Consider the following 25,762-nt stretch of genomic DNA (forward strand, 5'->3'; position numbering starts at 1 on the left):
AGAAAACCAAATATTGGTTATTTCCATATTTTTGGATGCAAGTGCTTTATTCATATTAATGATAAATTGCATCTAAAAGCTTTTGATTAGCGTGCAGATGAAGGAATTTTTCTAGGATACTCGACTACCAGCAAAGCTTTCAGAGTTTTGAACAAAAGAACAATGGTGGTTGAAGAATCCATACACGTGGTATTTGATGAAAAATCACACGTCAATATTGATGCTTTGGACGAAAATGGCGAAAATATTGAACAAAATGGTAACAAGTGTCATATTGATTTTTGTGATAGTGATGATACGTGTGAAGAAAATATTTTGCAGGGAATGGATGAGTTGAAAATTAATTCTCTAGAAAATCCATCCCTCATCCAGTAAGAAATGAAGTGCGGGATGCAATTGGTATTGAAATTGCAAATCAACCCAGGGATGCAGTTGAAATGGAATTTACAAATCAGCCCTTGGATGGAATTACTGGAGAAGTTGGAAATCTACAAAATGAAGCAGAAATTAGAATCACTTCTCAACTTGTGAATCCACCCAGTACCATGCACCCATTTGAACCAGACTTAAGATGGCTCAAAAATCACCCACCAGAATTAGTGATCGGAAATGTTCGAGATGGTGTGAAAACAAGATCATCTACCATGGAAGCATTGTTCACATGTTATCTATCTCAGATTGAACCAAAAGAAGTGGACGAAGCTCTAAATGATCCAAGTTGGATTGACGCCATGCAAGAGGAACTCGATCAATTCAAAAGAAATGACGCTTGGGAACTTGTTCCAAGACCAATGAACCACAATGTTGTATGAAATAAATGGGTCTTTCGGAACAAAGCAAACAAAGAAGGCGTGATTGTTAGGAATAAAGCAAGGCTCATTGCAAAAGGATACTCTCAAGAAGAAGGAATAGATTTTGATCAAACCTTTGCACCGGTAGCCAGACTCGAAGCTATAAGGATTTTCCTAGCCTATGCCGCACACAAAGATTTCACCGTTTATCAAATGGACGTGAAAAGCGCATTCTTGAATGGACTACTTGAAGAAGAAGTTTATGTCTAACAACCCCCAGGTTTTGAGGTAAAAGGCGAAGGTGACAAAGTCTACAAACTTAAAAAGGCACTGTATGGGTTGAAACAAACACCTAGAGCTTGGTATGATACCTTGTCAATGTTCTTGATAAGCTGTGGATTCACCAAAGGCCTTGTTGACAAAACTCCCTTTAGAATTCAAGATGGTGATCATATTTTATTAGTGCAAATATATGTTGATGATATTATTTTTGGGAGCACTAATAATTCTTTGTGTGAGAAATTTTCGAAGCTTATGCAGAATAAATTCGAAATGAGCATGATGGGTGAATTGAATTATTTCTTGGGCTTACAAGTCAAACAATTGAAGGAAGGAATATTCATCAATCAAGCAAAGTACACCCGCGACTTGATAAAGAAGTTTGGCCTTGACGGAAAATCATCGATTAAAATTCCAATGAGTACATCAATAAGGCTAGATAAGGACGAATATGAAAAAGATGTCGATCAAACAAAGTATAGAGGAATGATTGGTTCACTACTATACCTCACTGCAAGAAAGCCGGACATTTCTTATGCTGTGGGAGTGTGTGCAAGATTCCAAGCAAATCCAAAAGAAAGCCACCTCACCGCAACAAAGAAAATCATAAGATACTTGAAAGGCACAATCAATGTTGGATTGTGGTATCCTAAACGTACAGATTTTTCTCTAATGGGTTTTACAGATGCGGATTTTGCAGGTTGCAAAATAGACAGAAAAAGCACCTCCGAAACTTGTCAATTCTTGGGAGGAAGGCTTGTTTCTTGGTTTAGCAAAAAGCAAAATTCCATCGCAACTAGTACCGCCGAGGCCGAATATATTGCTGCAGGAAGTTGTTGTGCTCAAATTTTGTGGATGAAGCAACAATTGAAACATTATGGAGTGAATTGCGACGATGTTAGCATATTTTGTGACAATACAAGTGCGATCGCTATCACTCACAATCCGGTGCTTCACTCAAGAACCAAACATATCGACATACGACATCATTTCATAAGGGATCATGTTGAAAAGAAAAATCTAAAAATCGAGTATATCCCTACGGAGAACCAAGTTGCAGATATTCTCACGAAGCCTTTATGCGAAACGAGATTTTCTACCTTAAGGCATGAATTGGGAATGCTTAAAATGAGCTAAGTATCACTGGACTTAATCTCATGATTTAAATTTGATACTTGTGCTCAAATATTTTATTTGATATCTACGTTTATATATTTGTTCGAAAATTGCATGAATAATTTAGTTTAATGTGTTTAATGCCTATTTAGAAAATTGCATGTGAAAATTAACGTGAAATTATGTGCCATGCAATTTATTTTCGAAAATCTATGTTTATTTGATTTAATTGCATGTCTAAGTGTTTTAATAATAGCTATGGCATAATATACGTGTTATGTATGATTGCTTATGTGAAAATTGCCAAGCTAAGTGTTTTTAATTAGTTATTTTAATTGGTATTTAAAATAATTGGCTAGTTTCTAAATATTTGATTATTTATTTGGTTGTGCTTACATTTGTGTGTTTTAGAAACTGCCGTATATGTGTATGTGTATTTTTGGTAATTAATTAAAATCTGACTAATTTCCAAATTTGTGTTTATTTTAATTGGGAATTAACATGTATATGCATGTTTATATATGGATGTGATTTAATTGCTATATTTTAAAATTCCATATATGTTTCGAAATTACATGTGAGATTTACGAAATTTTGTGTAATTTATGTGATTATATTTATGTGAAATTATGTGTTTAAATCTGATGTGTACGTGTTTTTGAGAAGAAAAAGGAAGATATCAGATTGGATTGAAACCCCCTCCCTCTAAACCTCTACCCATAAAACCCAATCCCATTAAAACTCTTCACCTTTCAAAACCTATACCTCTTAAACTTCCACCCATAATTAATCCCATAAAAATCTGACCCTCTCTCACAAAATCAGATCCCCTCTCTCTCGTAAATCTCCTCCCAAATCCAAACTCTCTCTCAAATCTTCAAGAATAATCAGAGGTGTCCATTCATAATCTTCTTACTCTATACACCTTATGTATATAGGGTACCTAAGAGACTGTGAGGCATTTAATGCCCTTGTTTGCTAATGATAACTCTCTTTCTCTTTCCTAGTAACACCTTAATCAAAAGACACCTCCACTCCTAAATGTACCTTGTCACCACACCTATTCTAAAAGGTCTCAATTGAGATTTCTCTCTAAGATTTATACCTCATCGTAAATCCTTCTTAAACCATACGAAACCCTTTGTATTCCTCTCAGACAAGAATCCCAGTTCTACCAAGATCAGAAATCTCTCTCTCTCTCTCTCAAGCTCTCAATCTCACCGGCGAATACCATGTCTGGAACCAAAGCCATGCAACCCAAAAATCTACTTATTCTTCAACAACAACTGATCGATGGGATGACACTCAATCCGGAGTTTTTCATGATTGGAGCAGTCGACAAGGAAATAGCAAAGAAAATTCTCAATGCTTTGAAGGATTGTGGACTATACGATTTCTTCACCTACAAATATACTGGAGCTTTTAAAACAGATGTGACAGAGTTCTATCTGCATGCCACTATGAAGGACAACGTGATTCATTCTAAAGTTGGAAGAACGGATGTTCAAATTTCTGAAAAAGACATCAAGGAGTGCTTCAAATTCCCTGACTCAGAGCTGATGCCAGAAGCTCACCATTATGACGTTCAATCTTTCTGGAATGAAATTCGTGGTCCAAAAGCACCTGTAATTCATGACTCGATCAAGCCAAAAACGTGTTGAAACCAGAGTATGATATGCTTATAGAGATGATGTACAAGATTCTTGACAACAAACTTGGAAGTGTGGACGATCTATCTGGAACATCCGTGAGTCTGATGAACGGAATCATGCAAGGAATAAAATTCAACTGGGCTAAGTACATCTTCAATCGCCTATTTTTCTTTGTGAACAGTGCAAAACCTCATGGCAGACCACTTGAAGGAAATCACTTTCTCCATAAAGTTGGTATGGACTTATTGTTGGAGAAATTTTGAGAAAGAAGAATGTGCCTCTTAGAAGACAGAAAAATGTTGGAATCTACAGAACACTTTTTAGAAAATTTGGACCCGACTATGGCAAGAAATCAAATCGAAGGAAAGGATCAGAAGGAGGTGGTTCTATAAGCACACCACAAAGCTCTCGAAAAAGGAACAGTAGAACTCCATCTGCAGCAAGTGCACACATGGGCTCTAGAAATCCAAGCAACAGAGATCAAGAAACCGTAAGCTCGACTATAGCACTCATTCCATTTCAGGAAGTGGCAGAGTTTGAAACTCATGAAGTTGACATACCTGTGATGCCAGCTGAAGAAGATACCACCCGAGTGGAGTTTGTTGGAGTTGAAGTGCAAGTTTCAAATGATTTACAAAGGAGAATCTCAAATCAATCTATAGTTGAAGCTACTGTTGAACCCATAGTGTTCGACACAACACAAATCCGAGATGATCCAGAGCTGATGAAGGAATTAGGCCGAGTTCAAGCATGGAAGGAATGGAAACTTGAAAAATATCACTCCTTTATCTCCAAAGTTGATTCAGAGTTGATACAAAGTGAAGAATTGGCCTTTGAATGGCTTGGGACTGACTCAATGCTTGAAGCACTAAACATGGATGCAAATCAAGTTTATAGACTGAAGCTTCAAGAGAAGAACAGTAAAGGAAAACGAGTGGTACCAGCAACTCAAGAAGATGCCAATCCAGTTCCTTCTAATAACCTTGAAAAAGAGAATGAAATGAGACTACAGATTGCTCTACACAGATCTTTGACTGACACTCATCGACATCCAGGTGATACTTCAATTAATATAGCCAATGATTTTCTTGAAAATTTTGAAGAAAGGGCGAATGAAGGAAGTACACTTGTTGAGGCACCAATTTCAGCCTCTGAAACACATGAGTCTATTCCTGTCAGAGTTCACTGTGCTGAACTTTTGATATCAAATGTGACCCCCACCAATATTGATATAAATGTAATGGACCCTACAAGGGATGAAGTAAGGGACCAAATTGATGGTGAAATTAGACAATCAATTGGGGGGAATATTTGTATGAAGCGCCAGTGCACGATAACACCCCTATGATGTCACTTCAAAACACCTCTTTGGAAGCTAATTTAAATACCGAGATTATTTAAAAAACAGAGGTTATTGAAGAAGAATTTGGAAATCATCTTGAAGAAGACGAATCACCAGAAGAAAACTTGCAGCTCTTTGAAAACCCAGTTCTTGGTGATTCACGAAGAAGTTTGTTCAAAAGTCTACACTCTCTGAACATGAAAGGTAGCAAAAGCCGTGAAGAAGATGAAGATGATCTGTTGATTTCATTGTTTGCCAAAGTCACAGAATCAAGTGATGTTGTGTGTCAAAAGATTGGAAACACTCTAACCGAGCAAGGACATCTCTCTTTGCAACATTACGAGGACACACGAACCAATTTGAAGGAGTTATTGGAGTATCAAAATACTTTGCAGACAAAGATTGACAGAGCCGAAAGACATTTGAAAGGAGATCTCACCGAAGGATTATTGGAGATAATCAAACTCATGAAGAAGGAACGAGAAGCTACCGAGAAGATCAACAATGAAAGACATTTAAGACAAATAAAGGCCATACAAGATCAAGAGACAAGGATAAATCACCTTGAAATGGAATTATCCTCTATGGCTAATAAATTGTCTGTTTTGCAGGATGTTTCTCTCAAAACACATGATGGTGTTAAACTTGTTAAAGCCAATCAAGAACAAGATTCCAAATCCCTTGGCTTTTTGGTTGATAATGCCATAAGGGGGGAAGAAATGCTCAATCATCTGGCTTTACAACAACAAGAATTCATCCTTGGAAGTCAATCACAACAGCCAGTTTTGACCGCCGCACAAACAAAAGGCCGAGGCCGAGGACGTGGTCAATAATCCCAAGTTGGTTTCGCTCAGTTTGCAAATTCGAGTCTTGGATCAAGCTCATCGAAAGTTGCTGAAACTCGAGGCTAGTTCGAATGCTCAAACGAAACCGTAACACCGCAGAAAATCTAGACATCCGAGAATGTGCCGAGTATGGTGAAAAGATGGCCCAAAGCTGGTCAAGCTCAATGGATATCTGACAAGAATAATGAAGAAGAAGTGAAAAGAAAGCGAACCGAGATGTGGTACGAGCTTAGAGATCACACCAACAATAATGGTGAAAATTTGGGACTCCAAAGAAGTTTTGAAGAATGCATAATTTGGTGGGAAGCCGGAGTTCTTCCGGGCATCAACATTAAAGATGCCTTTGGACACTACATGGCTGGAAATGTGACCAAGAGATTTGAATGTGAGAAGTTCAAAAATGATATCTGCAAGATGAGAGAACATATCAAGGACATATTGAAAGCTGACATGGGAGTCAAGAAACCCAGAAGGTAATCAGATATGAACTCCTCAAAAATATGATGTTTTGAATATCAATATTTTGGAATGATTTTGGCTATAATAAAATTTCATCTATCGACTAAAATGAATAAATATTTCCATTGGTCTGATCTAAGTCTGTTTTGATTTATTTTTTGTTTATTTTTTGGCTATCATGTATTAGTACGTGAATTAAAAAGACAAGAGTTGTTAAACGCATGCAAAATTGAAAAGATAAAAATTGATTAAAATTAATCAAGGATGCGTATAAGACTTGTCTAAATTAATTCACAAGTATTTTCCCTAGAATTATTTTTGTCAAACTCATCTTGGCTTTGTCAAAATAAAATTGAGCAAAAATGAAATTATCTTTTAAAAGACTTAAAGCCAATGTTTGAGTATATGTTATGGCATTATCAAAAGGGGGGAAATTGTTAGGAATAAATTGTAATAGATTTTGATATGCCATATTGTAAATCGTAGATCCCCAATTTTATTTTGGTTAGACTAGTCGAGTCATAGACCAAGAAAGGGAAAAATAAATTCATTAGTTGAGGAAATGGATGAAGAAGATATAAAGCTTAAAATCAAGAATTTGCCTAAAGAAAATGGCAAACAGAAGAGGAAGACGTATGCGTATGAAGTTATGAAGACTATCATCCTAAGAAGAAATCCCTCAAGAAATCCCGAAGAAGAAAGAACGTGACTTGAAGTTTGCATGAAGCTATCTTGAAGATCAAGCATCTATGAAAAGAAAGGAGTACACCAAGTGAAACGAGATGATGACTAAAAGGCTGTACAGGCAAGTTGGTAAAAGCTTGAAATATTATATGTAAGGTCACAGGTTTGAATCTCACATCTCACATATTTTAAAGAAGCCAAGTTTAGATGCATCAGATGAAGTATGGGCGATGGTTTGGCCGGGAAGCAATTTGCAATTCCAATTGAAGGGATGAAGTTTCTCAAAATTGACAAAGGGATGCAATTTCAATTTGAAGGGATGAAAGTCAAAGCAAAGAATGCTTTTTCTTTCCGTTGAGGTTCGGGGAGCAAATTTTTAACGAAAATTGTTTTTAACAATTCGACTCATATTCATATCAATATATTATAAACCTTTCCATATTGCTTTGACTAGACCTCGTACAATAACTGCACTCGGGTTTTTCTATCTTTTTTTCCATATCTTCTGGAAAAGTCAGAAACGCGTTTTTGCTAACCAAAATTCCATGTCTAATCTCAGCTGTATATTTCTAAATCATCTCATTTTACAACAGTTTCTTAACACTTGCATTTTACCAAGTTCAGCGGCAAGGAGATTAGTCAGCATTTACACGTTTCGATCCAACAACAAGATGTTATTCGTAACAAGTTCTTTTCTTGCCTGGTTCATTGGCCAAATTTTAGTATGCGAATTTTTTGAATTGGCAGGAAAACACATACGTATTGAATTGGTAGGAAAACACATAGGTAAAAATCGTTCTATTAGATCAATCATTCGATCTGACTATTTTCATTTTTTCTTTGTGATTCTCTTTTGTATGATGAGTCTCCACTCTTTTGGCAGAATACCCTCACCCATTCTTCTTCCTAAAATGAGCAACCTTTCACAAATAGAAAAGCGCGCGTTGATCTTGAAAGGTACAGATGAAGAAGAGGAAAATGACAAAATAGACGAAGAAATAGAACAAGAAATGGAAAAATTAGAACAAGAAATAGAAGAAATAGAACAGCAACGAAAACTTGCGAATCATCTGAAAAAAAAAAAAAAGATAGACAAAAAAAAAAAGGAACAAGGGGACATTCCGACAAAGAATTCCACTCAAATTCGAATACCTGTTATTCGAAAAGAAAAATCGAAGTACTAAAAAGTGAAATACGTGTAATACAAGAAAAAGAAAGAAAAAGCCTCATTAGCCCATTGCTTTTTGATTATTGACGATGGTATCGCCCATTTCGCTACATTCAAAATAATAGACTTGAGCAAGCTATAAGAAATGAAATGTCACAATATTTTTTTGATACACAACAAAGTGATGGAAAAGAAAGAATATCTTTTACCAATCCAAGGAGTTTATCAAGTTTTTTTAAAGTGATCAAAAGAAAAATAAATATCCTACTAGAAAAAACTCTTCCTAATCAATTGGACAATGCTTGGGTTTCTAGAAACAAAAAAAAAAAAAAAAACGACCGAGTAAAGGAAAAAAAGCAATTAAAGATAGGGGAAGCCTGGGATACTTTTGAAATTACCCAAATGTTAAGGGGTTGCATTTTAATAGCCCAATCAAGTCTTAGAAAAAATCTTATATTACCTTCATTGATAATCGGTAAAAATCTTGGACGTATGCTATTATTGCAAATTCCTGAATGGTCTGAAGATTTCGAGGAATGGAATAGAGAAAAGCATATTAAGTGCACTTATACTGGTAATCCGTTATCCGAAACAGAATTTCCGGAAAATTGGTTGACACAAGGTATTCAGATCAAGATTGTATATCCTTTCCATCTGAAACCTTGGCACACATCTAAACCAATTCGTTAACATACCGCCAAGCCATTTTTTATTAACATAATGACACCGGGCCCTTATTGAAGCCCGCGCTACTGAATCAGCTGCTTTATTTTTGGTACCAACAATTAAGAATTGTTTTCCCCTACTTGCTGCATCAAAAACCAAATCACAAGCTTCTGATAAAAAACGAGCAGTTCCAGTAAGATTTGTAATATGAATACCTTTACGCTTTGCCGAGATATAAGGGGCCATTTTAGGATTCCATTTCCGAGTACCATGACCAAAATGAACTCCGGCCTCCATCATCTCTTCCAAATTGATGTTCCAATATATTTTTGTCATTTCTCTCCCCCCCCCCCCCCCTTTTTTATTCTTAAAAAAAAAGAAACGAGGAATTTTGAATTTCAAAAAACAAAATTTGTTCCGAAGGAACCTTCTCCTCTATCGTAGATTGGACGTAGATATACGCCCCGAACCTTTATTCTTTTCTATTCATTTTTGTTTTTATTACCAAACTAAATGACCAAATTTAGATAGTGCATGCAAGGCAAGGGGTGAGTTTGCTCTTAGGAATCATTATAAATCCTATAAATGATTGTTTGATGTATTGTATTATGTGATGTATTGTGGAATTTTTTTGAAAGGGAAGAGTCTAATAATTTTCTGTAGTGGGATAGTCGAGCCAGAAAAAAGAGATTGGATACCAGTTCGGGCAAAACCCATAAAGAAACAAGTCTATTCAATGAGCAAAAAAAGGAGAGAGAGGGATTCTAACCCTCGATAGTTTGTTGAAAACTATACTGGTTTTCAAGACCGGGGCTATCAACCACTCAGCCATCTCTCCGAAAGATCATTTTTATTTTATTCCTCCGAATAGAACATGGCCATTAGGGGTGGATACCCCCACCCACTATCTGTAGAAAGATTGCGGAATCTCCCGGTTGATCTATCTATACTGTATATGGATAGATGATCTAGCATGCCCATTTTTGAAATAAAAAATTCCATTTCCCCCGACCCGAAAGGGGGAGTAACAAGTCATGTCCCGAAGGGGGACTCCTAAAAATTCATGATGTGCCAGGAACCAGATTTGAACTGGTGACACGAGGATTTTCAGTCCTCTGCTCTACCAGCTGAGCTATCCCGACCATTCCCAATGTAGCATCCTAATTTTATTAGATGCTGGGGTCTATGTCAATTAAAAGAACAAAAGCGGATTACAAAGTTTTATCCAAGTCCCGGAATTTCTTCGATCTTCAAAAAGATGACTTTGTAAGTTTCAGTATGAGTAATTATATTGATTGTGAATCATTCAAATGGGGATTCCTTGCTCAAACTCAAAGATGGTCATTTGTACGTGTATCAAATATCCATCACAAGGCGTGTGATAAGAAAAAGCCATTTCCGCTCAGATCCATTTGTAAAAGAATAGAGTGAATGAGAAAGATAAGGAATTTTGAACCGCCAATGAGAATGAAAAACAGGATGGGATAAAAAGTTGGGGAGTCCACTAGGCTTTTGGGGATAGAGGGACTTGAACCCTCACGATTTTTAAAGTCGACGGATTTTCCTCTTACTAGAAATTTCATTGTTGCCGGTATTGACATGTAGAACAGGACTCTATCTTTATTCTTGTCCGATTAATCAGTTCGTTAAAAGATCTATCAGACTATACTATGGAGTGAATGATTTAATCAATTCAATGATTATTCAATTCTTTCTTCAATACAGTGAACTCCATTTGTTAGAACAGCTTCCATTGAGTCTCTGCACCTATCATTTTTTTATGAACTTTTGTTTGTTTTCGGAAAACAGGATTTGGCTCAGGATTGCCCATTTTTTTAATTCCAGGGTTTCTCTGAATTTGAAAGTTATCACTTAGTAAGTTTCCATACCAAGGCTCAATCCAATTAAGTCCGTAGCGTCTACCGATTTTGCCATATCCCCCTTTCTTTTTGTTTTGAGATGAAGATCTTGTTGTGATGTCTCATTCCCTATTTTCTTTCTTTCATTTATACTCGAACCATTCAATTCATTAGATACTGATTCCTATCTCAAAAAAGCGTTTTCTCCTCTTTGCTTTCTTACCTAATATAGGAAAAGGAGATTCTAGGAAAAGGAGATGCATTTTTGGTCTAAAATGATTTTATCTTTTCTGTATCCGCAATTCAATACAGATGAATATATACCCCCATAATATAGAAATATAGATATATGTCTCTCTTTCTGTCATTTTTACACTCAATTTGAAATACTCGAACGGTCGATTCTTTTTTTTTTTTTTTGTCTTAACTCCTTTACGAAGAAAAGTACGAATAAAAGCGCAGGAATGTCTTATTAGTTATAACTCATAATCGCAGTAAACAAAACAATTGGAAATCAATCTAGAATGAAAAATCTATATTATATAGATATAGACTCAAATCCAATATATATAATTCAATAATTAAAAAAAAAAAAAAACGAACTGTAAAAAAATGATTTCAAATCTCAGGTGAATTCAGAAAAAATGAAAAATAAAATTTGACTAGCTAAAAAAATATGAAATATAAGTTAATATTTACTATCCCTATCTAATAATTATTAAGATAATAAGAATATTAAGATTATAATTCTGATAAAGAAATCGAAATCCTATATGAATCATTATGTTTTAGAATAAAAATCTCATTTTCAAAGTCTAATTCTATATTCATCTAGTTTAGGAATAGCTAAGAATCAGAAATATTAAGAAATATATAAAATACATAGTTCATAACCAAGATTCCCAAGGTTTATTGATATTGAATTCCTGTGCATATAAAATTTATGTGATGGGGGCCCGCTTAGCTCAGGGGTTAGAGCATCGCATTTGTAATGCGATGGTCATCGGTTCGATTTCGATAGCTGGCTTTTCATTTTTGATTCCATTTTTTACATGATTGATAATGTCCCTTTGAATTGAAATCAAAGAATATTGAAATAGTGTCAATTTCTTAAGTTTAGGTTATAGGAACTTCCAACTATATCAGGAAAAGGATTCCTTTTTTTAAATAGAAAAATAGATAATAGAAAATGTATAATATAAGGGTATTTATCCAATTCATTTCATTCTCTTTATAGTACACTACTTCAGTAAAATTTGTTTACTTTATCATCTCGTTCAGTTTAGGTTTAGTCTGGAAAAAAGAATTCAATAAACAAATTCAATTGAAAATGAAATAAATAAAAGATAAGAATTCATTCTAAGCTAAATAGGAAATTCAGTAAATTCAATTAAGTAAGTAAATAAAAAGAAATAGTACATAGTAAATACTCAATAAGAATATCAGAATTAAGGAGTCTTTATGTCGCGTAACCGAGAACCTCGTTTCAAAAAAATACGTTGCCTGGGGGCTTTACCAGGACTAACTAATAAAAGGCCTAGGGCTGAAAGTGATCTTAGAAACCAATCGCGTTCCGGGAAAAAAATCTCAATATTGTATTCGCCTAGAAGAAAAACAAAAATTGCGTTTTCATTATGGTCTTACAGAACGACAGTTAATTCAATACGTTCGGATTGCCAGAAAAGCCAAGGGGTCAACAGGTCAAGTTTTACTACAATTCCTTGAAATGCGTTTGGATAACATCCTTTTTCGATTGGGTATGGCTTCGACTATTCCTGCAGCCCGTCAATTAGTGAATCATCGACATATTTTAGTCAATGGTCGTATAGTAGATATACCGAGTTATCGCTGCAAACCCCAAGATATTATTACGTCGAAGGATAACCAAAAATCCAGAGCTCTGATTCAAAATTCTCTCGAGTCATCCCCTCATGAGGAATTGCCAAACCATTTGGCCCTTGACCCATCCCCATATTATAAAGGCTTAGTCAATCAAATAATAGATACTAAATGGGTCGGTTTGAAAATAAATGAATTTCTAGTCATAGAATATTATTCTCATCAGACTAACTAAAAGAACAGAGGTTCCTAAAAATTTTTCCGTAAAGTAATAAAGTAAATGAACCTAAGGTTAAGTAAGATAAGGTTTGATCCGGATTCTATTTCATCTCTGTATCATAGACCAAAGGTCTATTTTCATTCCTTGTCGACTCTTCCAGTATTTTGGTTTCTTTATGGTATTTTATTTTACGTTTCCGCGTCACAGCAATTAGGAATTGCTGATCTATATCAAAAAAAATAAGGAACTCGTTGTTGGAATAATTGTATCCATTGCTATGATTTGATCCATTGGTGCTAGTCCAATCGGTGAATTAACTGAAGGTACGGAAAGAGAGGGATTCGAACCCTCGGTAAACAAAAGCCTACATAGCAGTTCCAATGCTACGCCTTGAACCACTCGGCCATCTCTCCTACATAATTATTATGCCCCAAAAACCGAGTGATTAGCGAGTCTTTTATATTCATGATTATTGGATAGGTATGACCAATCCATTTGAACTTTAACTGACAATTTTTTATCAAAGTCAAAGCAAAGAACGCTTTTTCTTTCCGTTGAAGTTCACGTATCTCACCTTGGGGCAGAAGGAGATATAAATAGCAAGGGATGAGATTTCAATTGACAAATCAAGGATGAGATTGCAAGTCCAAATCAAGTAAGGGGTGAGATTTCAATTGACAAATCAAGGAAGGGATGAGATTTCATTTCCAAATATAGTAAGGGATGAAGTTCACATGGGAAGAGATTTCCCAAGTCAATTTAAGAGATGAAGTCTGGAAACAGTTAATTAGTAAATTAACCCAGACACGTGAAGTACAGAGGAATTACAAGAAGAAGTTGCAGAAGCAAAAATACTAGTCTAACTAGTATGGGGTTATATTTGGGATTATATTTTGAAGATAAAAATCCCAAAAGGCGTGATCTACACCAGATGAAGATTTATGGGACGCCATTTTTGCAAAAACCCCAAGCTCAACTTGCAGAAAATCTCTGACATATCTGTAACCTTATCTTATCCTCTGAAAAGGCTAAACAGCTAGATGAAATTCAAAAATAAGAACGTTTCTTTCCAACGAACGGATTCTCATTACCAGCTATAAATAGATGAAGATTGAAGCAATGGAAAGTAGAAGCAAATAGCAAGAAGCATGAATACAAAAAGCAAAGAACAGAGCTAAACAGAGCATACGAAATTCAAAGAAAGCTTTCCATCTCAAGAGCTTAAATTGATATATTCTTTGTGAGATAAACACTCAGAGTGATACAGAGCTTACAAAAGAAATATCCAAGAGTGTTAAAATCTTCATCAACTACAAGAGACTCAGCGCACCATTGAAGATCATCTACAGAGTCTCAAAGTTGGAATCAAGGCAAAACTTGTTTTGGAGCAAAACAAGGGAAAGGATGAAAGTAACACGGAGTTGTGAAATCCTGAATTGTCACACGGAGTTGTGAGATCCGAAGCAGCAGTGTCGGAAGACATTGGGCGTGATTAGTGCGAGCTTTGTGATCAAAGCACTAGATCACGGAAGGATACGTTTCTACGGGAGTGTAGAAGACGGGGGGGGGGGGGGGAGTAACGCGGAGTTGTGAAATCCTGGGAAAGTAACGCGGCGACGTGAAACCCGAAGCAGCAGTGTTGGTGGCACTGGGCGTGATTAGTGTGGGCTTGGTGATCAAAGCACTAGATCACGGAATTCATTGTATCTTGGAACCAAAAAGTGGTGGATATAGTGAATTGCTCTTGGAGATAAGAGCAAGTGGAGTAGGAGGATTACATCACCTCCGAACCACTATAAATTGTCTTGTGTTCTTTACTGTTTTCTTTACTTACTACTCTTGCTTGCTTCTCACGAGAATAATCTTGACACAATCTACACACACACCGTATCGTTTATTATTTCCGCTTTGCACCGGACTCTAACAATCTAGTTAAGAGTATTGGTTTCTCTGTTGCCTTAGCAATTGTTGTATTGTGCTAAAAAGTTTGAAAGTCTATTCAACCCCCCCCCCCCCCCCCTCTAGACTTTCACCTTACCTCTTTTGGGACCAACAATATTTTAAATAAAATCAAATGGTATTTTGTTTCGGTATTTAACTGAATCGTTCTGTACGGTTAATTACTTCAATGTTCGGGAAAACCGAACCGAATTGCCACGCTTAAAGATAATTACTGAAATTGTCCTTTGACTATAGCAAAATTACCAATTTGGTCCCAAGTTAATGGAAGTCTAACGGCAAAACTAACGGAGAACGAAATTGGTTAAGATTTTTAAAGTTGAGGACTTAATTGGTAAAAAAAAAAAAAGTCGAGAACCAAATTGGCAATTTCGCTATAGTCAAGGGACAATTTTGGTAATTAACTCTTTTTAATGTTTCTTTCACTATCATGTAAAAGATTATATTGCCAATGACATTATGGTCTAGTGGCACAAAGTAACTCTCCTAAATGAGAGGTCATGGTATCGTCCATTGAGGTCAGTATTGACTCTTTGTGATTCAGTAAGTTGAGAAAGTAGTTATGAACACATACTATATATATTGTACTCAGAGTCAGTGACGTTGCGACGGGTTCGTGCCATTAGCAAAGCTTAGAGACGAGTCCTTTTGTATCGATCCCCACAGACGGTGCCAATGTTGGTTTTACGACCTAAAGCAGCCGATTGGCGGGCCAACACTACCGTAAAATACTAGGTTTAACAAGTGAATTGTCTTTGCGAGAAAAAAAGGAGCAGAGTAACGTTAATGGATTGAATTTTCGAACCCTTTCCAAGGTGACCCCCGGGGAGTATTTATACAAGGAGTTGGATCCTCTACAAGGCAAGAAAAAAACGGAAAATAACTAAAGGTATGCTTTAGAAACTACCGAAATCTGTTCATTGATTGCCTAAAATGAGAAAGGAAACAGCTTGCCGCTCAAGGAAAGAATCTCCACAAAATCCGCCCATTAACCACCTCTGGATTGCGACTCGGTCGGGGATGCTCCGATTGCATAGCCTGTTCGCCCATCCCGACCAGCTTGGTTCTCGGTTGGAGACACGTCGATTACTGAGCCTAGCCGCCCATCAAAGCCCTCTATGGACCCAGTCGGGGACACACCGACTACTGAGCCTGGTCGTCCATCCCAACCAATTAGGAACCCAGTCGGGGACACACCGACTATGAAATCTGCTCACCTGGGTGCCCGTACCATCGCTGCTTGCGAATGGGGCATCTTCTCTTGAATTGGTAAGTGTCCCTAGGCAATCGGGACTGACTACCCTACATGCTCCAGGTTGAGTACCCATATGGGGGATATCTATCACCAGTCCCTCACTTTCCTGAAGTCTAGACGAGTGACAACTTAGGAAAGTAGAATAAAATCACCAAGTGTAGTGCTCGGATTCTCGACTGGTTTATCGCTATCTCCTTTAGCTTAGACAGGCACTTAGTCGGGCGCGTGCTACTATGCTGACTGGTTTCGCCACCTATCTGATGTTGGAAAAATAGCATAAATTGGCATTTTAAGTAGCTATTTTGTGGTACAATTATTAGTGGGTCCACTTTCGATTTGGGTCGGGTGAAAGTGGATCCAGGTTCTTCGTAGTGAGGCGAAGAAATTGATATATTATACGCTCAAAACGGATAATGGGTGAATGGGAAATTGATTCTCAAAGTAGACCCATTTGAGTTGGAAAATGAAGGGGAAAGGCTTTAAAGTAGCTTTTGTTCCACATTAGTTTGGGAAGTGGGTTTGCACCACAATTCATACAAGAGCCTTTCTAAAACATATTGACTTGTATAGCATAGAGGCCCTTTCTCGCGTGCAGGGGGGTGCAAATCAAATCCCTGTCTACCGGTAGAGCCTGTACAGTTTATGAATGCTATTTACACCACCTTCAGATTGAAAAAAAAAAAAAACACAACGAAATTATATTTTGGCAGCTCTCAAAACTCTCTACTCTACTGTGCTCATCCCAAGCTCTATTTTGGCAACTCTCAGAACTCTCTACTTCTACTCTTTTCATAGCCTGATGTGTTCATCCCAAGATCTCGTTCGTTGGGTTTATTCGTTTGGGTGCTCAAACATTGAACCGTAGTACGTTTTATCCTGGGAAACTTAGGGTACAACGCTCATAGCGCTTCTGGGAGGTAGCAAATACGATTTTAAGGAAAGATTGATTCGCTCGACTCGTACTAACCACCCAAGCCGTATCCCTTTGTCCTTTCCTTCCCAATATTTCAAGAAAATAATAATCCTTTTCTGTAGGATTATTATTGGGTTTTTCCAACCTTATTTTCCTACATCTGACTAGTTCTGAGAATAGGTACGGTTACTGACCTGTAATTATGATAACTCCTCGATCTCCGCTGGTTACAGTCTCGATGTGCGTCTTTTTGTAACTGCCTCGTCGTGACGTCTCCCCCCCCCCCCCCCCCACGTCTGATGGAGCACAAGTGTCATGATCTGGCCAGCCGGCCATACTTATAAATAATCATGTCCATTAACACAATCCCCTTCTGCACTTCGACTTCTCATTATCTCCAATTTTCGGAGAAATCTTCTTCCCCTTCCTCTCCGGGGACCTTTTTCATCCTCCTTTTTTCGACGACATGCGCTCTACCTCTTCTCGAGTCAGTTCCGTTCTTCTAGCCATCACCTCTCTTTTCGATCAAGGTTAGCCCTCTCACCTTTCCCCGCCTCTCCTTCTTTCATCAATTTTTTTGTCATGCCTGTGTGGACCATGAATATCAGGTACATTTTTAATATACTAAAAGTACATTATTTGTGTACTGAAGATACATTATTTGATAGAATATATAAAATAATGTACTTTCAGTACTCAAATAATGTACTTTCAGTACTCAAATAATGTACGTTCAGTACTCAAATAATGTACTTTTAAAAAATGTACTTTACGTACATAGATAAGGTACTTTTAGTACATGAAAAAGTACTTTGTTGGTCCTGATACTAAGGATGAGAGTCTAGAGGGGGGGGGGGGGTGAATAGACTCTATGCAATTTTTAAAACATATTTCGAAAGAGTAAGGCACAGCGGAAAATACGTATCCTTTTTAATTGTTTCTTTGCACACTTTCGTTGTAAAATATTATGCTTTGATGAATGTAGATGCAATGCAATGCAGATGGTTAAAGACAAGTAACGAGAGAGAGAGAGAGAGAGAGAGAGAGAGAGAGAGAGAGAGAGAGAGAGAGAGATTTTTATAGTGGTTCATCTGTTAACTAAGCCTACTCCACTCTTCTTTCACAACTCGTGAAAGGGTTTGCACTATCACTCCTAATAAAAACTAATCCAAGCTTGCTTCCTTGATCACTAAGCCGGACAATAACTTGCTAGGTTTTTTAACTCCTCCGAGTTTACTCCGCCTCTATCAACTCCGACAAAGTTGAGTGTTGGAAAAGATTGATGGTATCTCCAACTTGAAATCTTGTCTTGATGTTCTTGATCTTCGTATAGACAATGCAAGATTTCTTGATGTTGTGAAGACTTTAAAAGTAGATGATCTTTGAGAAAAATCTTCACAAACACACGTTGGTTAAGAAAGCTTCTGACTAGAGAGTTTTAAGAGCTTTTCTTGATAACAAAGAGTGATAAAGACCAGCACCTTCTTCAAGTGATGAAGATGGGTATTTATAGGGTGAGAAATCCATCTGTCGGAGGGAGATGAAAATTTCAAACCTATTAACCGGCATGTAATAACTACTGGGCAAGGACAGTTTAATGCGGCTGTACTGTGTAGCCGTTGGTTTCAAAAAGGTTACCTACCTTTTTGTCCTTTTGTATTGACAAAAGTACCAATCATTTAATGCTCCTTGATATTTGAAATATCATTCCTTGGACACCATTTGTCTAGGATGATTTTCCCAGTATTGAGACTTGGACAAATATGCTTCTGAACAATCATATAGAACTTGTCCAATCGAGTAAGACTTTGACTCGTAGTCTTGGGCTTTGGTAACGAAAGATTGACCTTATCATTCGTTATCTTTCCAGATCAAATGATCTTTCTTTATCATTTGATGATCACACAAGAGATAGACCCTTCTAGGTTTCGGTCTTAGCTGATCTCTCGGTCTTCTCTTGATCTTCTCTTCTCTTCAACTTGTCCTAGTTGACTGAGAACTGCTCTGATTCGTGTAAATGTTCTGCTAAACATGAATCATAAGTTGAGCATGAACAAGTTTCGTCTAGCACGAAAGACACAAAATAACGAGAGCAAAATAGTGTTCTACATTCCTAGTGAGTTTGGTATCATCAAAATCTAAGTACACTTGTTCTTAATAGTTTCCCCCTTTTTTATGATGCCAAAACCTATACTCTCGTTATAAGGCTGAAATTATCCACGAAAGGATTTTCATTAAAAAACAGCCATATAGTTGAGTTTACAAGAGAGATCTAAGTAAACAAAACAATAAAAACTCAACGCAACCCGCAGAAAGATAAATTTCATTCATGTTGAATTCACGTTACAAAAGGAATGAAACATCTAGATATTACATGTTCATTAATCTCTGTTTCTGTAGAGCTTCTTGCCTTCGGGTCTCCTTCTCTTTGGCTTCTTGATCTTTGATCATCTTCTGGTAATCAAGTTCATCATTTATGATTTTTCTGAATGCTCAAATATCTTTGTCTCGAGCCACTTCTGCATACTTATCGGACATGATATAGTTCATGTAATTGTTGTATGCTTCGAGAATGTTTCGGCCTAGAAAGACTCCATTGTTCCACAAAAAACAAGTTCTATGGAGCTCATCCCTTCGACATAGCTTTTGCCAGATTCTTCGTGAATTTTGAAGACGGCACTATGCTTTGCAGCTAGATTAGCATCTTTTATCTTCTCTTGCACTTCTTGAAAGTAGGCAAGGTCTTGTTCTCTCTTCCTTTTCATTTCTTCTTCTTCAAGACGCTATTTTTCATTTTCTTCTCTGATCTCTTTGTTTCCGGCTCTTTGATATTCTTGTCTGGTCTGATTGTCTCTCCCTTTCATATGAATTGGCATATTGCAACCTTCAAAGTGCTTTCCACTTCCTGCTTTATAGGGTTCAAAGGGGAGGAAATTTCCTTCTGCATCAATCGTTATGGATTTGTCGCACATCCACTTTTGACGAAGTTGCTGCCTTTGCATTTGACTAGCTCTGCGAGTGCCTCGAGATAGCTCGGGTTGAGTATTCTTGTTTGATTATGAGATGGGAGGTAACAAGGGCTACTGGAATTTCCTCCAGGATTTGAATTGCTTCTTTCGTCCCTCATTTCGTTTGCTTTGTCATCTCTATCTCTTCTTTCCCCCTTTTTGGCATCATCCAGTGCCGAGTTTAAGGGTTGAGTAAGAGCCTGAAGAAAAAGTAAGATTTCTTTGACATAATTCAAGGTAGCCATTTGGTTTTACCAACTTTAAACAAGTCATCATGAACCATGTCCACCTTTGTGCATCCAAGGTCGACCCTTTCCTTTAGATTGAAATTGGAATGCTTCATGTTGTGATGTTCCTTTAGGATTTTCTCTTGATTTGCTTCAAACTTGAGTTGATTGGACTGGACTAACATCATATCTTGAAGCATATTCTCCATTGATTTAGCAAGGCCATTCATCACAGAATTGGTAGAGTTTAGAGAATTTAATGTGGCTTGCTCAAAGGAGTTATCTCGTGCAGAGATGTGATCTCGGGTCGCTCTTCCTTCTGAGTAAACACAATCTTTCGTCTCGACACTTGCTCTCTTGGTATGACGAAGTGTTTTCCTTAACTCCTTAGGGGTCGTTTGGTTCACGGAATGTCAGATTACCTTAGGGAATGTTAGATTGCTGGGAATGTCAGATTACTGGGAATGTCAGATTTATGTGTTTGGTTAAAATTGGGGTATGTAATATAATCATGTTTGATTTAGGGTTATCTTTTATACACACTATAATATCCTAAAGATAACCAAGGTTATCTTACATTATCTAAGATTTTGAAGGGAATCACATTCCCTTCAAAATCCTATGTGGAGGGAATGTGACATTCCTTGGGAATGTTAGATTCCCTAAGATAATATGAACCAAACACCGGAATGTGAGCTTTGGACTTTCACATTCCCTTGGTTATGTTATATAACCTGAACCAAACGCCCCCTTAAAGTTTGTGATATTCCCAGTACTTAGCTTCCTTAAAGCTGAAAGAATAACTGTTGTGCTAAGGATGTCTGCTGAAGGGGCAAGATGTTCTGGTTCATGTATTTATTTGTGGATGGAGTCTTCATGTCTTGCGCCGAGCAATGCATTCAAATTTCCATCGCTGGCTTATCTTGGACATGGTTCACTAACATCTTTCGAAGAATGATCTTTTTTAGCATCACCTGAATTAGAAGTTCCGTTGTGATGTGAATTTCCATCTTTTGAGTCGGTGATCATGGTATTGCCATCAGCATGATTATCATCATGATCATCGTCATCATCATCATCACTATGATTCTTTCGTCTTGATTCATCTTGATCACTCTCATCATCTTCATTATTATCTTCTTCTTCTGGAGAGCTTGGAATTGGATTAGATTATCGCACATGACTCGTGCTTGCCTCGGGGTCATTCCTGTGCAACTGATCATGTTCGACCTTGATTTTTGATAGCCGCATGGAAACTCTAAGGTCTTTTAGTTCTGCTTCACACTCCTTGTCTAGTGATGGCTTTTCGATATCAAGATTAATTGATTGAGCTTTTCCTTTTGCAAGATTTCTGTTGGTTAACTTGTATGAGTAGGCTCGTTTTATGGTTTCAAGTCTTGTTTCTTCATACACATTTTGAGTCTTGAGCCATGTAAGAGAAAAACTTTCTTCGTCCCACATGTTGTCAAGTCGTTCAACAAGAGATTCAAGCTTCGAGGTCCTCTATTCTTGCCAACTATGAACTCTGCGGTAGTCATTTGTGATAGCTTGTTTAAGGATTTGATCTTCAGTGAGTGAAACATTTTCAACATGTTCTTCTTGAGTAGTGGCAATGATCACTTCTCTCGTCTTTGCTGATTAAACAAGTTCTTGTGCAAGACTTAAGTTATCGTCTTTCGGAGACTGAATCAAACGTTCGGCTTTCCCTGCTTCAGCAGGTTCTTGTGTAAGAACCGTTTTGGCCTTCTCTGCTTTAGCAGGTTTTTGTGTAAGAGCCGAAGGTTAATTTAACTCAGAAATTTTTCCTTCTGAAAGGGCATTGAAACCATTGCCTTGTGCGTTGTAAACCACTGTCAACTTCCCCCTTAGATATAGACTCGGGTGAGGAAGATTCAATCCATGTGCTTGAACTGGATGAAGAGTAAGCATATGACACAAGTTATGTGTGGATTTTCATTCCACTGTACTCGACAAAAGGCAACTTAACAGCCTTCTTGTGTATGGGGTCAACTGTGAAATCTTTCGACAACTCAGGTTTTGGTATTTTGTCAGGCTCACCCTTAGACCTTGCTTCTGCAAGTAACCTTGTTTGACTCGCCTTGGCCCTAGCAGTTGACTTATCCAAGGGTGTTTCATCTTAACTGGATTCCTTAGATTTAGTATCGTGAGTAACTTCTTCTACTTCTCCAATCTTTATGGGTGTAATCCTCTTTAGGGTTGACTTTCGAGTAGGGCCAGAAGGTGTTATAGATGATGATTTCTTCCTCTCTTTTTTTTTTAGACTTTTTCTTCTTGGAAGGTTTAATTTCAAATCTCTTTTTTCTAAGAAGCCTATTCTTTGATGAATTGTTTGTTTCTGGTGTCGGAACAACTGCTGGAACTGGAATAGGTTCTTCATTCTCGATTGCCTTTCTTAATCTTTTTTTTTTCAGAACTGCTACTGGTTCGGGTTCATCAGCTTCAGAGACCTTCTTTCGTTTTGAACGCGTCTTGGGTGGTTCAGGTGGTGCGACTCCCATTTCGAGAGCTTTTTCTTTCGCGTAACCAAGATGCATTGACTTCATATGGTACATTTTAGGTCCTATCGGTGTTCCTTTCCTGAGAGGAACTTCTTTTGATTCCAACAGTCTACCTATCATGAGATCGAAACCAACGTTTCTTTTGAAGCCTCTATTTTCTTTCTTGCCAGAAGCCACATTTGACTTCGAAAATTCAAAAACAATATGTGACCAGTCCACCTTATTGTCATGAAGAAATGCATGGAACATCTTCAACTTTTCAGTGGAGACATCATCAGTATCGGATGTCTTGTGTTCCACTATCTTGTTTAGAATATCAACCGTGAACTCATAGTCCATCTTAAAAGATTTCTAATTGATCGGAAATTTAATCTCGGGTGGAGATTGTTTGTTTCGAATACTCTCGTAGAAAGCAACGTGATCATACACATAGTATGAGAAATTAGTGTGATATGATTTATCCCTTTCTGGAAGATCAAAAGCTTTTCGAATATCTACAACGCCCCCAAAACTAGACATATAATAAGTATTCAAACTTAGAAGATAGGTAAAAAGTCTAACCATTAACATATAAAATCCAGCGGAGGCTAACATAGGAATAGGGATGTCATGCCACACCTAGGCCATCCAACCTAGATGCACAGGCTATTACAAAATCCACTCTCCACAAAGTCTACAAGTTCAAGGGCTCACATGCCAAAACATCTAAGCTAGAGGAAGGGGAAACTAGTATAAACCGGGCTCCAACTATCGCGCTCTCGGATCGACTAAACACCTGAAAAACATATGGTATAACAGCCGTTAGCGATAATGCTAAGCAACCCAACTCCAACGCGTTGAAATACATAATTGTATACTTTATAGATAAAAACCATTTTGAGATTTGGGAATACATAAGTATATCCTTAAACAACTCTAGCTTTATAAATCACAAGGAATAGAGGTAATACTCCGACCATACATGAAATGTGCTCAACAATACCACTCAATACCACGAGACAACGATATAGATCAATTCAAGGAATAGAGATAACGAATCAAGAGATAAAAAGTAAGGTAAGGTAAGCACAATCATCAACAATGTGGTTATCATCGAGTAACACAATCAATCAATCGTTGACAAGGTTCCAAATCCTCAAAGGACATAGCCAAACCAAGTCATTCACCGCCGAGTCATCACAACGACTCGAATCATAGTGGATCAGTGTGGAGGGCTCCAAATCAGTACCAATGTCACAAGTAGGGATGTCAATTGTACCCGCACCCAACGCGGAACCCGATTCCCCGCCCCTACGGGGACGGGAATGGGGACAAAAATAGGGGATCTGGGATGGGGATGGGGACAATTTTGAATTCCCCGCCTGGGATGGGGAGTATATATATATATATATATATATATATATATATATATATATATATATATATATATATATATATATATATATATATATATATATATATATATATATATATATATATATATATATATATATTGATAGGCATATTTTACACTCATATTTTAGGTACATCTTTATAATAATTTAGCATTAATTATCTCTTACTATTTAATAATTAGTTCTTTTTAGAGTTTAATAACTAATGAGCGAATATAGTACTTAGATATATATATATATATATATATATATATATATATATATATATATATATATATATGAATAATACTTAGTACTTAGTACGCACGGTACTAGTATATTATTCATATATATATATATATATATATATATATATATATATATATATATATATATATATATATATATATATATATAATGATGTTATCACATCTTTGCTTGTTATTATAGTTATTTTGAATCATCTCAGTATTTAAGTTCTTTAATTTTGCTTATTTAATACATATTTTCCTTGCTATTATCATTTAATTATGGTTCACACTTGTTTTGAATGTTTTACGGTGTTTGTTAGTGTTTTTGAACCATTTTAGGTCAAAGATATGAGCAAGGGAAGTTCAAGGATGAGTTTTGAGCAATTTTGGACGAGTTCGGGGCCCAGTGGACTCGACGCGTCGAGCCAAGGGCTCGACGCGTCGAAATTTTCCAGTAGCTAACTAATTCGCGCACAGGAAGTCTCGACGCGTGGAGAAAATTCTCGACGCGTCGAGAGAATAGGCGTCTATTTCTGGGATAAAAACAGACGCTTAAAGTGGCGCAGCTGGGCGAAATTCAATACAAGCGCGAGATCTCTTTTCCTAATATCAATTGCGCGGATTTCAAGGCTCATATCTCCATATTAAAAGTTAGCAATTCAAGGAATCTTCCAAATTCTAAATATCATTAAAGACGACAATTTCTTTATTTAAATATAGGAATTAGAATTTGAGTCCAATTTGGTACAAGATTCCTATTTCATCTCAACTTTGTACCCACTATAAAATCCCTCCTTCCTCAACCCTAATGGGGGGAGACCGAGACCGAGAGAATTCAGAGATTCTTGGAGACAAGAAGGAGAGAAATCAAGAGCCACAAGTTGTCTTGGAAAGCAAGAAGAAGACTAGGGAGATTTGGGAAAATCGTCTGGTTAATTCTTGTACTCTTTTGATGATTTGTAATTCTTTATTTATATTTGCTATGTATAATTTAGTCATGCTTGGCTAAATTCTTTAGAGATTCTTGGGTAAAAGTGTTTATGAACCTATGTGCCTGAGCTCTCAGTTTCTTTAATATATTATTATTTGGGTTTAATACTTGTGTTGCAATCGTGATAATATTGTTTGATGCTTGTAATTAATGGCCATAGTTACTAGCTTCATAGCCATGTTTGTGTCACCAATGGGAGTTGGGGCATAAATTAGGGCACACACGATTGCACCTAATGGTTGGTCCTTGGGAAAGGGGAACTTATTAGGGGAAGTTTATTCTAGATTGTTGCCAATCGGGAGATGGTAGTAATTAGGAATAATTGAATGCTGATCTTTGATGTTAT

The 25,762-nt window shown here is 37.0% G+C and overlaps 1 protein-coding gene, 1 long non-coding RNA gene and 3 other non-coding genes across 5 annotated transcripts; 2 read left to right on the forward strand and 3 right to left on the reverse strand.

Annotated features, from left to right (window-relative positions):
• Positions 1-5,933: 5,933 nt before the first annotated feature.
• LOC109170968 (30S ribosomal protein S2, chloroplastic-like) lies at positions 5,934-9,338 on the reverse strand. Its single transcript, XM_019320102.1, has 3 exons — positions 9,143-9,338; positions 6,251-6,432; positions 5,934-6,197 (listed from the first exon to the last, which is right to left on the reverse strand). Exons 1-3 carry the CDS (start codon positions 9,336-9,338, stop codon positions 5,934-5,936), a joined length of 642 nt encoding a protein of 213 aa, XP_019175647.1.
• Positions 9,339-10,071: 733 nt separating this feature from the next.
• TRNAF-GAA lies at positions 10,072-10,144 on the reverse strand. Its single transcript has one exon. It is a non-coding gene; the product is annotated as a tRNA-Phe (tRNA).
• A 1,671-nt stretch (positions 10,145-11,815) lies between these two features.
• On the forward strand, positions 11,816-11,888 carry TRNAT-UGU. The gene has a single exon. It is a non-coding gene; the product is annotated as a tRNA-Thr (tRNA).
• A 1,358-nt stretch (positions 11,889-13,246) lies between these two features.
• On the reverse strand, positions 13,247-13,333 carry TRNAS-GGA. Its single transcript has one exon. It is a non-coding gene; the product is annotated as a tRNA-Ser (tRNA).
• A 290-nt stretch (positions 13,334-13,623) lies between these two features.
• On the forward strand, positions 13,624-24,152 carry LOC109171006. The gene is made up of 3 exons (XR_002052513.1): positions 13,624-13,636; positions 15,437-15,438; positions 24,042-24,152. It is a non-coding gene; the product is annotated as an uncharacterized LOC109171006 (long non-coding RNA).
• Positions 24,153-25,762: the final 1,610 nt, after the last annotated feature.

This window comes from Ipomoea nil, unplaced genomic scaffold (assembly GCF_001879475.1).
Source record: "Ipomoea nil cultivar Tokyo-kokei standard unplaced genomic scaffold, Asagao_1.1 scaffold3384, whole genome shotgun sequence".
NCBI classification, from domain to species: Eukaryota; Viridiplantae; Streptophyta; class Magnoliopsida; order Solanales; family Convolvulaceae; genus Ipomoea; species Ipomoea nil.

Excerpts from the sequence above, each read along its gene's own strand:
- LOC109170968 (XM_019320102.1), bottom strand. The coding sequence starts at position 9,338 with ATGACAAAAATATATTGGAACATCAATTTGGAAGAGATGATGGAGGCC. Across the intron at positions 6,433-9,142 it reads TTTGGTTTTTGATGCAGCAA|ATATCATTTTTGAACTTCTC; the intron begins GTAGGGGAAAAC and ends CTCATCTTGCAG. Across the intron at positions 6,198-6,250 it reads TTGGTGTGATCTCTAAGCTC|ATATCCATTGAGCTTGACCA; the intron begins GTACCACATCTC and ends TATTCTTGTCAG.